Below are 12756 nucleotides of genomic sequence, written 5' to 3' on the forward strand. Positions count from 1 at the left end.
GACAGGCTGTTCTTCTGTGAAGGGACCGTGCATTGCCGCTGCCCAGGCCTCCACAGGTTTCCCCCATTCCAGCAGCATCACTCCGGTGTGATGCAAGATCGAGCTTTTACCAGCCCAGGGTCAGCCAAACTCCGGGAACATGATCCAAAGCTCCTTGGGACTTACAGCTTTTCCACCAACTTAATGAAGCTGGGAATCGGGGGGGGGGGGGGGGATATAAAAGAATTACAAGTAAGTTTAGCTTTACATCAAATTTGACTGCCTGAAAGTACCTCATTTGTGTAATTCTTTAAAGGATGTGTACTTGAAACACTTTTTTCCCCCTACTGTGTTAGTTAAACCCAAGCTAAATAATAATAGACACATAATACAATAAACTTGTGTATGGCTTCAGAGTTTTTTTCATTAGTTTTCTGTATAATCATTGTTTTTGAAAACAATGAATCTCATTATAAAAAAAAGAGAGAGAAAAAAAAGGTACATGATGTATGTTTGTGAAATCAGGAGTCTCTGGGAAGTTCATTTCTTGCCAAAGGTTATCCGCATGCTAATCCTATTGATGGCAAAAGCAGAAGTGCAATTTCTTTTTGTGCTACTAACATCAGGTGCTATTTACTCTGGCGTGGTTATTGATCTGAGCTAGTGCCTGCTTGTTGCTATGAGTGCATCGTGCACGCTTGGTACCCCCACTTGCATCATAGCTTTAACTCCGCATTTGCCATGCTCTCACAAGGATGAGAGTTAGAGAGGTGCTTCTAAAGAATGTACATTTTTAAATCACTTACACTAATCATCTGCTCTGCCTGTATGGATCATATTGCTTTGCTACACAGCGCACTGATGGCAATCACATGCTCTGCAGCTACCTGCCGCCACCCATGCTGTTGTCCCATCCAAGTTCCCAGCACCTCGGTACCTACCAGGAGCTGATAGACAAGGTCTTTCTCACAACTCTAAATCTTTAAGAGAAATGAGGCTACTGTCACCTGGGCTGGGAAACTCTCAAATCTGCTCTAGGCAGAGGTCTATGACTGTAAAAAGAAATATAAATGAATACATTTTACATGAATACATGGTACATTCATACAAAATTTATTATTCCCTGAAGTCCAATTTAACACCCCATTCCTAAATCACTATTCCATAATACTAATTTTCCTCTGTTCCTATGATCTATCTTTTTGCTTTCTCACATGCCCTAAAAATAGAAGGAAACAATAACCCATGCCAAAGACTTAATATCACCTTAAGGTCTCCTGCGAGCCCTCCTCTTCAAGGCAAGGAGACTGCATCTCAACAAGAGGCAGGTGCAAGCTCTCAGTGCCCCAGGCAGCAGAAAGGCTGCACCTGTGTGGAGCCTGCACCAGGCCCTATATAATCCTCCCTGGGCAGCCAAAGAGCAAGCTTGTGGTGGCAGTGAGAAGATGGGACTGTTTGGGCAGCAGGTGTGCTTGAGCCCCTTAAGGATGTGGTGAGTGGGGTTTGGGTGTGTTAAATCACAACATATGGGGAGTTGGGTCCTTTCCTCGCTGCTCTCTTATTTGGTTCTGTTCTTCTTGTAGGTTGCTGCTCCTGTTTGGCTTTTTGCTGCCCTTAGCCTCTTGTGCTGATGGCCTGGGGGATCAGGATCTCTTGGGTAATGAGGCATCTTTGGGCTGGTAGTGGCGTGGATGTGGGCTTTAGGTTTGCTTGGAGCTGCTTCCCCTCTGCCTCGGTGTGGAGGGGATCTCTGAAGCAGGGCTGGCTAGCTGGAGGGCTTGCAGGGTGTGTGCCTCCAGGAGGGTGATGGTGGAGCTGACTGTGGTCTTCCCTCTGCAGAGAGTGTGACCTGTCACAGGGATGGGATGGAAGTTGAGTTTTCCAGAGAGCTTGGTAACTATTCCTGGCATGTGTGTGTTGTGGGTAGGTATTGCTACTGGCCTGGCTTGGTCCTTTCTACTGTAGCTTGAAAGCAGATGCCTGCCTGCAGGGCTAACCTTCCACCTTCTCCCTAGATATGAGTGGTGAGGAGATAGTGTCCTGTGACCACACTGTGGATCATGAGAGGCTGTTGCTCAGTGTCCTGTTTGTCAACTGCACTAGCCTGGAGGTAAAGGGGTCTCTATTCTGGGAAGGTGCTGTGATAATGTGTCTTTTTTCCCCTGGTCAGGACTGGGTTAATAGGGTCTCTATAGGTGCTGTGATAATGTACTCTTTTCTTTTTTTCCCCTGGTCAGGACTGGGTTAATAGTGTTTCTAGCTCTAACTTTCTTCAAGAGTGGAAATGCTTAAACTATTCTATAAGAGCAGTTCATGCCAGAAGTAGTTTTAAAAAAAAAAAACACCTCAACCAAACTGGTACCTTAATATTTGCTCTTTCAACTGTGGATTAAACTCCCTCAGACACTGCCATAAACATTGCATTTTCCTGTAAAGGAATTGAGAGCTGTGTTAAACAACATCTTGTAGAGGAGTGGGCCAGGTCCAAGAGTTTCATAGCACCACTCTATTTACACATATGTATATTGATAGAGCAATTAACAATGCATGCTATTCATAGCTATTAGGGTAGAGTGGAAAGTGGGGGACCAATAGCCTCAGAAATGGAGGATTTGCTGGTATCAGTTGCTTTTAGGCATTTGAAATACCACAAGACTCTTGGTTTTGGCATTTATTAACTTGTTTCTTGAACAGCTGACTCTCTGGCATCACAGCCTACCAGTCCTTGAAGGCTTTCTTCTTGACTCCTGCAGTTTTCTTAGTACCTTCTGCTCTTCAATGTAGTCTTGTTATGCTATGCTTTCCTAGAGAACATATCCTTTTCCATGAGCTTCTAAAATGACAGTTCATTGTCCTTGCACTGGTACAAACACCTAAAACAACTCTGAAGTTACAGTTTAGTCTCAAAGGCTTTTAGTTGTCCTCTTGCTGCAGTGAGTGTTGCTGCCTCTTTCTAATTAACGTCTCTTTTTCTATAGCATGATCAGCACTGGCTAAGGTTGAGGCTGATGGTGAATGACACAATGGGAGAGGAGAAGAATGTAACCTACAGCACTCACTGCAATACTGTTCGTGCAGATGAAATCACTACTCCTTTCTTTGTTGGTGCAACAAACTGTACAAAAGACTTCATGGCAGTAAGTAGAGGAATGAGAGTGCTATAGATCCTGCTTAGAGGCTTGCCAGGTGGGATGGTTGTCTCCTGGAACTGTGTGGCTGGGATCTGCAGAAAGATGGGGAAAGCTCCAGCCAGCTTTGGGGAGGACTGTTGGCTGCATGTCTATCTTGGCATGACCACTAACTTGTTGAAGAACTAGTTTGTGAATGGTCATTAGTGATGCACATGGTCTGGCTCCAGCCCTATTGCAGGGAAAACTGGGATGCTGGTGCCAGCTGTCTGAAAAACTATAGCGGAGATTTCTCTTAGAATGTTGTAGCGTTGTGACTGCTGTCTGTTCTTGTGGTCTAACCCTTGTGCTGTGTTCCAGGTTACTTTCCCAAGACTCATTCCAAGCTTTAGTGATGAGCATGTGGTATGTGCCTTCTGTCTTGCAAAGGGAGGGTGTGGGAATGCATGGGTTTTGGATCTAAACTGAGTCTGATGTCTCCAAGCTGGAGTAGTTCTTTCTTCTGGGGTAGTTCTATCTTGTTAGGAAGCTTAATTCTATACTATCAATATAGGGAGCTTGAATGTAAAACCTGCAAGGTGAAGAACTGTAATGCCTTGCTGCTTCTGTGTGGCTATGCCTTCCCTTCCTAAGGAAGGATCTCCTGCTTTGCAGGTTCCAGCAACTCCAACGACCTGGACTCTGTCAATTGATGATGGAACCAGAATACATCAGCTGAGCCTTGGGCAAGCCATGCAGCAAGGCTATAACTTTCTAGCTGATGGCCACAACCTGATCTTTCAGGTGGCCTTTACTGCCACTGGAGTTGTTTCCTACAAGGTAGGTGAACAAAGAGAATTGGCACTGAGGAGACAGTGCTGCTTTAACAGAGGCTAGGTATCCCTCTCCTGTAGACCTGTGGAAACCTGTGATGCTGACAGGCATCTATGTAAGTGGGATCCTAGCTATTGCCAGTCAGATGTTCACAGGACAGGCTGTCTCATGAGCAGACCCTTTTTGAAAGGGTGTTGGGATGGGAAGAAACCGTTGTTGCAAACATGATTAGCAGTGGTCCTGAACCAGACATAGTATATGACCCTGCAGGGTTGGTCTTATGATGGATTATGAGCTGGCTACTCTCTAATAGACTTCTGTCGTCTTTGTCAGCACAATGATAAGGTGCTCTACACTGTGGCACTCAAGCTCACGTATGGCCCTCCTGAACATAGACTGACTGTGGAGTCAAGAATGCTTTGTGCACCAGGTAATGCATGGAGAAAGTCAGAACCTGGCCTGCTTCTTCCCTGAGAAAACTGGTCTTATATTTAACAAAGATGTTGTTGCAGGTCCAGCAATCTGTAATGCAACACACATGACTGTTGTCATCCCAGCCTTTCCAGGGACCCTTAAGGCTGTGGGTGTAGAGGATAAGACCATCCCCATGGACCAGCTTCAGGAAAATGGGATTGCTCTGGACACAAAGAGAGGGGTCAAGCTGCATATTAGCAGGGGATTCCTGAAGTCCAGGGTGAGTTCTGACTCAAGTCACAGGAGTTGGTGAGATCAGAGCTCCTTGGTGCTTATTGAGAACCAGAGCATAGTAGTTTTGACCTTGACTAAGCACCTGTCGAGTCAGCCATGTGCCGTGTGGCTGGCTGAGGGCAGTTATGGTTAAGATGAATGCAAACTGACTTTACAATAGATAGGCATCCCTCAAAGGTAACTTGGGTTTCATGAAGTCTCTTGGCAAAACCAGCTGGAGGTGAAAATATTCCTTTTGGAGTGGGTTGGTATTTGGCATGCCTGGAGTAATGCAAATTAACAAAGTAGCTGGGTGTGAAGAGCACCATGGCCCCAGGGCAAGTGAAACACTAACATGTGCATGTGTTAAAATGAGCTCTTGTAGTTACACTCCAGGAGAGTAACTCTTGTCTTTCAGCCACCTGGGGAGAGCTGCTCAGGACTTCAGTCCTATGTGTCCTCTTTGAAACTGGCTTTTCACTTCCATGGGGAGACTGTGGCAATGGTGATATATCCAGAGTGCCCCTGTTACGAGCATGCACCAATAGGTAAGTGACTGGCTTCTGCAATCGTCTTGGCCTATGTGATGCTCAGATGATAATCCTTCAGCAGGGCTTGTTCTTGAACCAGTCCTTCACAGGAAAGTGTATCTCTAGCCAGAATACAACAGCTCTTGGCAGACTGAGCTGTTAATGACTGGCATGACAATTTATGTGAACCTCTGTTACAGCTGCTGTATGCACCCAGGATGGGTACATGGATTTTGAAATCCTTGCTGACAGTACTACACCACCGCTAGACTTGGACACACTTAGGCTCAGAGATCCTGCATGTCGGCCAGCCTTTAAGTCATCTTTGAATGACAGGGTTTGGTTTCATGTCCCACTGAATGGCTGTGGGACCAGGTATTGGGTAAGTGTGTAGCTGGGATTGATGGGAAGGGCTTCATGCATTGGGAATGCCCTCATCAATGCTGTTATTTCTCCACAGTTTGATGGGGAGAAGATTGTTTATGAGAATGAGGTGAGGGCATTATGGACAGACCTTCCACTGCGCAGGATCTCAAGGGACAGTGAACTCAGGTATGTCTGGGAACCTCTTTGGGGGGTAATACTTAGTCCTGGATATCCTATATATGAACATAAGACTTACCTGCTCCTTCCTTGTTACAGGCTAACAGTCCTGTGCTTCTTCAGCAATGGTGATGCCTCCCTTGCTGTAAGGGTAGACAACCTTCCTCCTCTGGCTTCTTCAATGAACCAAGGTCCCCTCTCCTTAGTTCTTCTAAGCTACCCAGGTAAAGCTGACTCTGGGCTCAGGTGGCTGGGAAGCAACTGAGCTTGTGGGGGGCAGGATGTATGAGTGAACTGTGCATAGGCTTCTAATGACCTGATGTGCTTCCTTCCCTCCTGCCCATGCTACTTGAGGCAGATGCCTCAAACCTCTGACTCTAGGACAGACTGCAGCTGGTAGACTGGCTGTTGCTGAAGAGCTCTAGACCAGAGTTTCTTCAGGACTCTTTTTGTATGCTCACTTATCTCACAAGGCTTTGGGCTTTTGCAGAGGACTCATACAGGCAGCCATACCATGATGATCAGTATCCAATAGTAAGGTACCTCCGGCAGCCCATCTTCCTGGAAGTTCAGGTCCTAAACCGCAATGATCCCAATCTCCATTTGGTATTGGATGACTGTTGGGCAACAGCTTCACAAGATCCAAGGTCACTTCCCCAGTGGAATATTGTTGTTGATGGGTGAGTGTCCTGCCAGAGACATTAAAGCACTTCTGGCAGTGCATGGGAGTATTCCCTAATTCCCCCTGCCCCTCCCTTGGGAACAGAGCCCCAGGTACAAGGGCTTCACTTCAGGTGGCCTTCAAGGTACCTTGGTGGTCCTGTCCTGGTATGCTGGAACTTGTAGGAAGAGGTCAGCACCTCTACCTCAAACTCTAGCTTACTGCTTCTAAAAAAAAAAAAAACAAACCAACCAAAAACAAACAACAAACCCACAAACAAACCACTGATCTCTACCCTGCTGTTCTGACTTGCTGCTTCTTACCTATTGGCAGGTGTGAGTATGACCTGGACAGCTACAGGACTGTGTTTCATCCTGTGGGGCATGGTGTCAGCTATGCTAACTATCGCCAAAGGCTGGAAGTGAAGACTTTTGCCTTTGTCTCTGGTGACAAAGCCCTCCCTGGCCTAGTAGGTGACACTTGCCTTCTTAGAGCAGTGAGTAGGAGCAGTTATTGTCTCAAAATGAATGGATCTCATTCTCCATCCTAGGTATACTTCCATTGCAGTGTCCTGATCTGTGACCGTTTTCAACCAGACTCCCCTCTGTGTATGACAAGATGCCCTAGGCCATCTAGAAGCAAGCGAGGTAATGTCTAAGCAGATGTTAGGTTGTACTGATCCAAGATAACCCACTGTACTGTGGGGTTCACCTCTACTACGTTACTGTTGCAGAGAGTGGGATGCCAGGTGTGAACTCTGCAGTGGTCAGCTTGCGGGGTCCTGTCCTCCTTGTGCCAGAAGGATGGTCTGCAACCCAAGGTACTAAGCAAGTGTGGTGCTAATATGTTGCTTAGGTTTAGTGAAGAGCTGTCTCCACAAACTATATCTTTCTGCTTGCTTTGTAGGGAGCACTGCCTTGAGCAAGGAAGCATGGGCTGGCATTACAATGACTGCTGTTGGCATTCTCTCCCTGGTGGCTGTAACACTACTATTGTTGGCTTTTCTTAAATGCCTAAAGAGAAGAGCATTCCTGGTAAATGTGGTATGTTAGTGTATTTTTTACAAATAAACTTGGATTGCAAAAGTCTTCTGGACAAGCTGTGTAACTTTGGAGTTGTTGCTGTGTAGCATTCAAGGAACTAGCCTGGACAAAGATGGATGTCTGTCTTGCTGAGCAGTGGCACTACTCTCAGTGTCTCTGGCCAAAGTTCTCTAACTGAAACTAGCACTTGTAAAAGCTTCAGGTCAAGCTTTTTGGGTAAGACTCAAGGGACAATGGCAGCTTCCCCTATACTGGATGGTTTCCTTGTCACCTTAGTTCACGTTATGGGGTGACTGATGGATACTACTTCTAATATTCTGAGAACAGACTTTAGAAGATTCTAGAGTTCTCCTGCCCTTTCCTAGGATTGTAGAAAAGGATTTAACTGAAGAAAAATACTACTTAAGGCAAAGCAGTGCTCCTTAACTGTGCAGTTAACTTGTGGTGTTTAGGCCTAATGTTGGTAATTCAGCATCATCTAGACCCTTTACAGCAGTAATCAAATACTTGATATAAATTTACTACTAGTTTGCTGGAGCTATATGAAAACAAGTAGTGTTTCATGATGCTTACTCTGCAGAATCAAAGCCCAGCTGTGAATTGCACTTCATGCTAGCCATCTAGGCTACAAAAAAATCTAGATTCAATCTCGGGTGAGCGTAAGGCTTTAATAGGGGCAAATGGTAGCTGCTCAGTGAATGTTTTGTGGCACTTAAGTAAAGGTACACTGAGATACATGTTCCAGGTAGTAGCTTCACTCTAATTCCTAAAGATCGGTCAGGGGTGGGGAGTGCCATGTGTAGGCTATAGCCTGTAACCAGCCTTAAGCTCACTGCTAGCAAAGGTGGAAATGAATCAACTGGCCATAAAAGACAAGCGAATCTCTTGTGAGCCTTTTTTAAAGGCCAAGACGGCTGCCACATTAATGAGCAATGTCAGTTTGTCAAGGTTTCTAGATTTAAGAACTTCACATATGTGTGACTCTGCTGTTGCTTTCTAGCTTAAAACATGTTCAGGAAGTGCTCTCTAGCACAGGCTGATGTGCTCTATCCCAGGGAGGCTTGGAGGCCTTTAGTTGCCTGAAACTCAAGCTCAGTTTCAATGTATAAAATGAACTTCCACATAAGGGAAGCTTGAGGGCAACACTGAAGTGGTTACAGAGGACTTGGCTGATAGAGAATATGCTGTGGTATCTGTACAGCTTTAAGTATGCTGTTTCCAAAAAATAGCAAAACACTTTGAAGTAGGGATATTTTTATTTGGTTTTGTGCCTTGCTGCTACAGGCAGGGAGGACTAAATGCAATTGAATAAATTGTCCTAGAATAACTTTATGTATTTGTATCTCTAGGATTAGAAAGTGATCATGTAAAAGTAGCTCCTTAATTTGCTTGTTTTGTACCTTCAAATTGGCTTCAATACTCTAACTCTGTTCCTGAGGAGCTGAAGACTATGTAATACAGCTTTTAAGTTCACTGGCTGATTTTTAACTACCCTTGAGTCAAAGATCATAAGCTTCTAGAGCCTGAATGAAGCTCAGCAGTGGTATGTTAAACCCCTGGCTGTTCAGCTGTGGTCTGGGGCTGCCCTTCTGTACCTTTGGATTAAAAGCCCTGTTCCCCTTTGCTCTGGCATCAGTGTGCTGCTGTTGAGCGCAGCTGCCCTTCCTGCTGGCCATGCTTGCCTTGCAGTGCAGCTATACAGCAGTCTAATGCAGTTACCCCCCAGGCAGCCAACAGCCCACCTGTGGTGTGGGGTCATGGGGGACCCAGAGGAGATGGACCTGTAGCTAGTGATAGCCTAGTCCAGTCCTCTCATACTGAACATTAGCTTCAGGACTTCCAGTCATCTTGCTAACCAGCAGATGCTTGGCATCTGCCTCTACGTGGTACCAAGCTCTTGAAAGAATTATCTCATGCTGCAAGTGTGTCAGCTGACTGCTACCTTTTCTTCTGTTGCAGTTAGCATAGCTTCTGTATTTTGGATATATCTCTACCTCTGTAGGTCTGGTCCTCGCTTTCAGATTTACTGCTGTTAGTAATGTATTTTAGAATGGCATCAAAAAACCTACCTGCTTGTTCTGTTCCCTGTAGACCAATTAGTTGGTTACTTTGGAGACTCCAGAAGTTGATAACACAGCCAAGAACACCTCTCAAGTAGAAAAATGTCACCCTTACCAGAACAGATTTTGTTCTGCTGTCACTTAAGCAGCTTATAAATGAGGTATTTGTATTGTAACTGTCTGGGTAAGAGACAAAGTTTTCCTAGCTGGCCCTGTTAAAAGGAGTAAGTAACAGTCTCCAGTATTGCCTTGCTCTCTATCTGTAAGCCTCAAAGCTTCCCTACAAGAAAGGCACTAGAATTACTAGTGTTTTTAGGGGAAAAGAGGCACAGAGGGAACCTGTTTCATGATTATTGATAAGCAAATAAATGCATTTTTATGCTTGGAATTTGGAGGTTAAAACTCAGGCTTCTTGAGTCCTTATCTAATGCCTTTTATTCTGCTAGATTATGCTGTATTGCAGTAGTGGTCAGTCAAGGATAAATGAGGTGCTTTGAAAAACAATGGTTTAAAACCAAGGCCCTGTCTAAGAGGATCACAAATAGGTTTGTTGCTCATTAGTAACAAATTATTTCTGCTTCTACTATTCTCTTAGTCTCTCTGTCATCTTGCATGATACTTCAGGCCAATTATGGATGGTAGAAAAACAATGTTTTTGTTTACTGGATCCATTTCAGATTTGTTGCCTTTACTTTTCTTGTGGCTTTTCACTACCTGTCAGGGTAGAGAGCATTCAGTGCAGCACTCTTACTCTGTTAATTATTTGTCTATCATGTATTCTCTGCTGCATCAACTTATGAAACGGAATACTGCTAGTCCTCTTCATATCTCATCACTGAAGATTTGGCTTTAATGATGACTATAATACTGAATTTTCTGAGTCTTTTTGTTCTGAAGTCTCCCACTGCTGTATTACGTTCCTGTTGGACTTTGCAGCCAACTTCCTTTTTGAAATGCTTATCAAATCCTCTTGTTCACAATTGTGACTTCATTCAGTTTTTTTAAAAATTAATGTTGTACTAACATCTGTAGTGCATGCAGCTCTTCCAGCTGTTCTTGTGAATGTGAGCTCTGTGCTGCAGCTGGGGATTACAACCTGGCTTTATTTAAATCTATTAGCAACACCCAGCATTTGTTTTAAAACACTACTGTAAAAAAAAAAAAACAAACAACCCTCTTCCTCCTTACTATGTGATTCAGATATTGGAAAAGGTCCTTGGAGGAGCACTTTACAGTGCAGCTGCAGCCTGCCTTTTCTGAACACAGCAGGCTGGAAGGGTATTAAGAAAACTCCTGCAGAGTGGAATGGACTCTTCCTGCTGCCAGAGCTGATGTTCTGGGGGCGAGAAGTTCCATGGCCATTCAATAGGGGCACCAGCAATATGTAACTTCAGGGTCCCTGATAATTGAGGGAGGAAACAGGGTGTTTCTTGAAAGGGGGGGGGGGGAAGGGTTGGGAGGAAAAGATAAAGTGAGTAACAGATAAAGCTGTCTTGTCTGTAACAGTTACACACTGAAGCAAAATAGAGTTGTGTTGGTGCTTGGAAGAGAAGCTACTCTATACCTCTTATTTTCCCTCTCCCCCTGCCTAAGCAGCACTTAAATTATAAAGAAAGAGAAAGGGTGTAGCAATATGTCACTTATTAGCTTCCTGATCAGTTTTCTTTACATGCAAGTCTTCCTAATCTGTATAAAAACTGGAAGACTTTTCCAATTTATTAGTGTGCCAGAAGAGGCTAGATTTTCGATGTCACATTTTTGGTGTTGTTTGCACTATTTGATACTCTTCCCTATCAAAAAGTTAAACTCTGGGTTTGATACATTGCTCTTTTCTCTAAAGGAATGTTTTCCAAATTCAAGTAGTTTGAAGGAAGTTACCATGTAACCATATAAACTAAATACCACGTGGCAGATAGCCACATAGGGTTAACAGTATGTTTAGCCTGCAGGCAGAGAGAATGGAGAGCATTAACGCCACCTCATTTGAAGACTGGTTGTACCACACTAACTTCATTAGACTGCGTTTGACCTGTGGGTTCCTTATGTTCTGCTAGGCTACAACAACTGATCTCCATTCCTCTAGGACTTAATTGAGACAGTTCTGTTAAACTAAATGTTAACTTGCTACACCATTTCCTACCCCTGCTGTGTCATCACCAGTATCGAGTTTCTGTGTGTAGTGCCTTCACTGGTATGGTATTGTTTCCTTTGCTTTTGTTTTATACCAAAATACTGATTTTTTTCAGGGCTGTCCTGGTTTCAGCTGGGATAGTCAATTTTCTTCCTAGTAGCTGGTACAGTGCTGTGTTTTGTATTTAGGGTGAGAACAATGTTGGTAATGCACTGTTTTAGTTGCTAAGCAGTGCTTACACTAGTCAAGGACTTCCCATGCCCTGCCAGTGAGAAGCTGGGAGGGGGCACAGCCAGGACAGCTGACCCAAACTGGCCAGAGGGACATTCCATACAATACAACATCATGCTCAGTATATAAACTGGGGGGTGGTGACTGCTGCTTGGGGACTGGCTGGGCATTGGTGGGTGGTGAGCGATTGCATTGTGCATCACTTATTTTGTATATTGTCATCATTATTATCTTCCTTTCCTTTTCTGTCATATTAAACTGTCTTTATCTCAACCCATGAATTCTACTTTTTTTTCCCCGACTCAGAGCAAAAGCGCTGAGTCACTAAAGATTTACTGCACATTTGAGGCACACAGACATCTTGGAACTTTAGTTTTACTGTCCCATAAGTCAAGCCTAAGATTTTTTCTTTATATAACCTGGCACAGAAGGTGGTAGTGCTCAGAACTTCAGAATGGCAAGAAATATAGTAAATGAGTTTTGTTTAAAAGGCCAGTGTATGTTTTTAAAATGTTACTGCAGTTGCTAATTGCAGCTTTCAGTATAGATGAGGGCAGCAATATCTGTAGATGTAACAGAGTCCATTTGAAGTGAGGCAGTTTGTCATGCAATTGTGCTTTATTTTTGCATTCTGTACACATTGCCTTACACAGTCAAGGAAATGAGGCATAGAAATACAATTGTATGTGATAGAATGAAAAGGGATGAAAGTGCTCTGTTGCACTATGAGTGTAACAGCCTTAGGTTAACCATTGTCTGGCAACTTTGTGTAAACAGGGAGAGTGATCATCGCAAGTCCAGCTCCCTGTTCTCTGGGCATGCAGGGCTTCTGTCAACTGACTTGATCTGACTCTGCTAATGCTAATTGTGAAGCATGCTGTGCATAAATAGCATAGGGCTGGGGGCTTATCTGCCACAGCTCCTACTTCACTTAATAAGCATTATTAATG

General features: G+C 44.2%; 1 protein-coding gene across 1 annotated transcript; it reads left to right on the plus strand.

The window, feature by feature from the left end:
- The first annotated feature begins 970 nt into the window (after positions 1-970).
- On the plus strand, positions 971-9352 carry ZP2 (zona pellucida glycoprotein 2). The gene is made up of 19 exons (XM_019472656.1): positions 971-981; positions 1563-1636; positions 1819-1902; positions 1995-2089; positions 2958-3116; positions 3468-3512; positions 3762-3926; positions 4254-4350; positions 4433-4614; positions 5026-5155; positions 5338-5519; positions 5598-5689; positions 5780-5904; positions 6171-6360; positions 6675-6810; positions 6892-6988; positions 7075-7161; positions 7248-7384; positions 9344-9352. Exons 1-19 carry the CDS (start codon positions 971-973, stop codon positions 9350-9352), a joined length of 2097 nt encoding a protein of 698 aa, XP_019328201.1.
- Positions 9353-12756: the final 3404 nt, after the last annotated feature.

This window comes from Aptenodytes forsteri, unplaced genomic scaffold, assembly GCF_000699145.1.
Source record: "Aptenodytes forsteri isolate BGI_AS27 unplaced genomic scaffold, ASM69914v1 Scaffold84, whole genome shotgun sequence".
NCBI classification, from domain to species: domain Eukaryota; kingdom Metazoa; phylum Chordata; class Aves; order Sphenisciformes; family Spheniscidae; genus Aptenodytes; species Aptenodytes forsteri.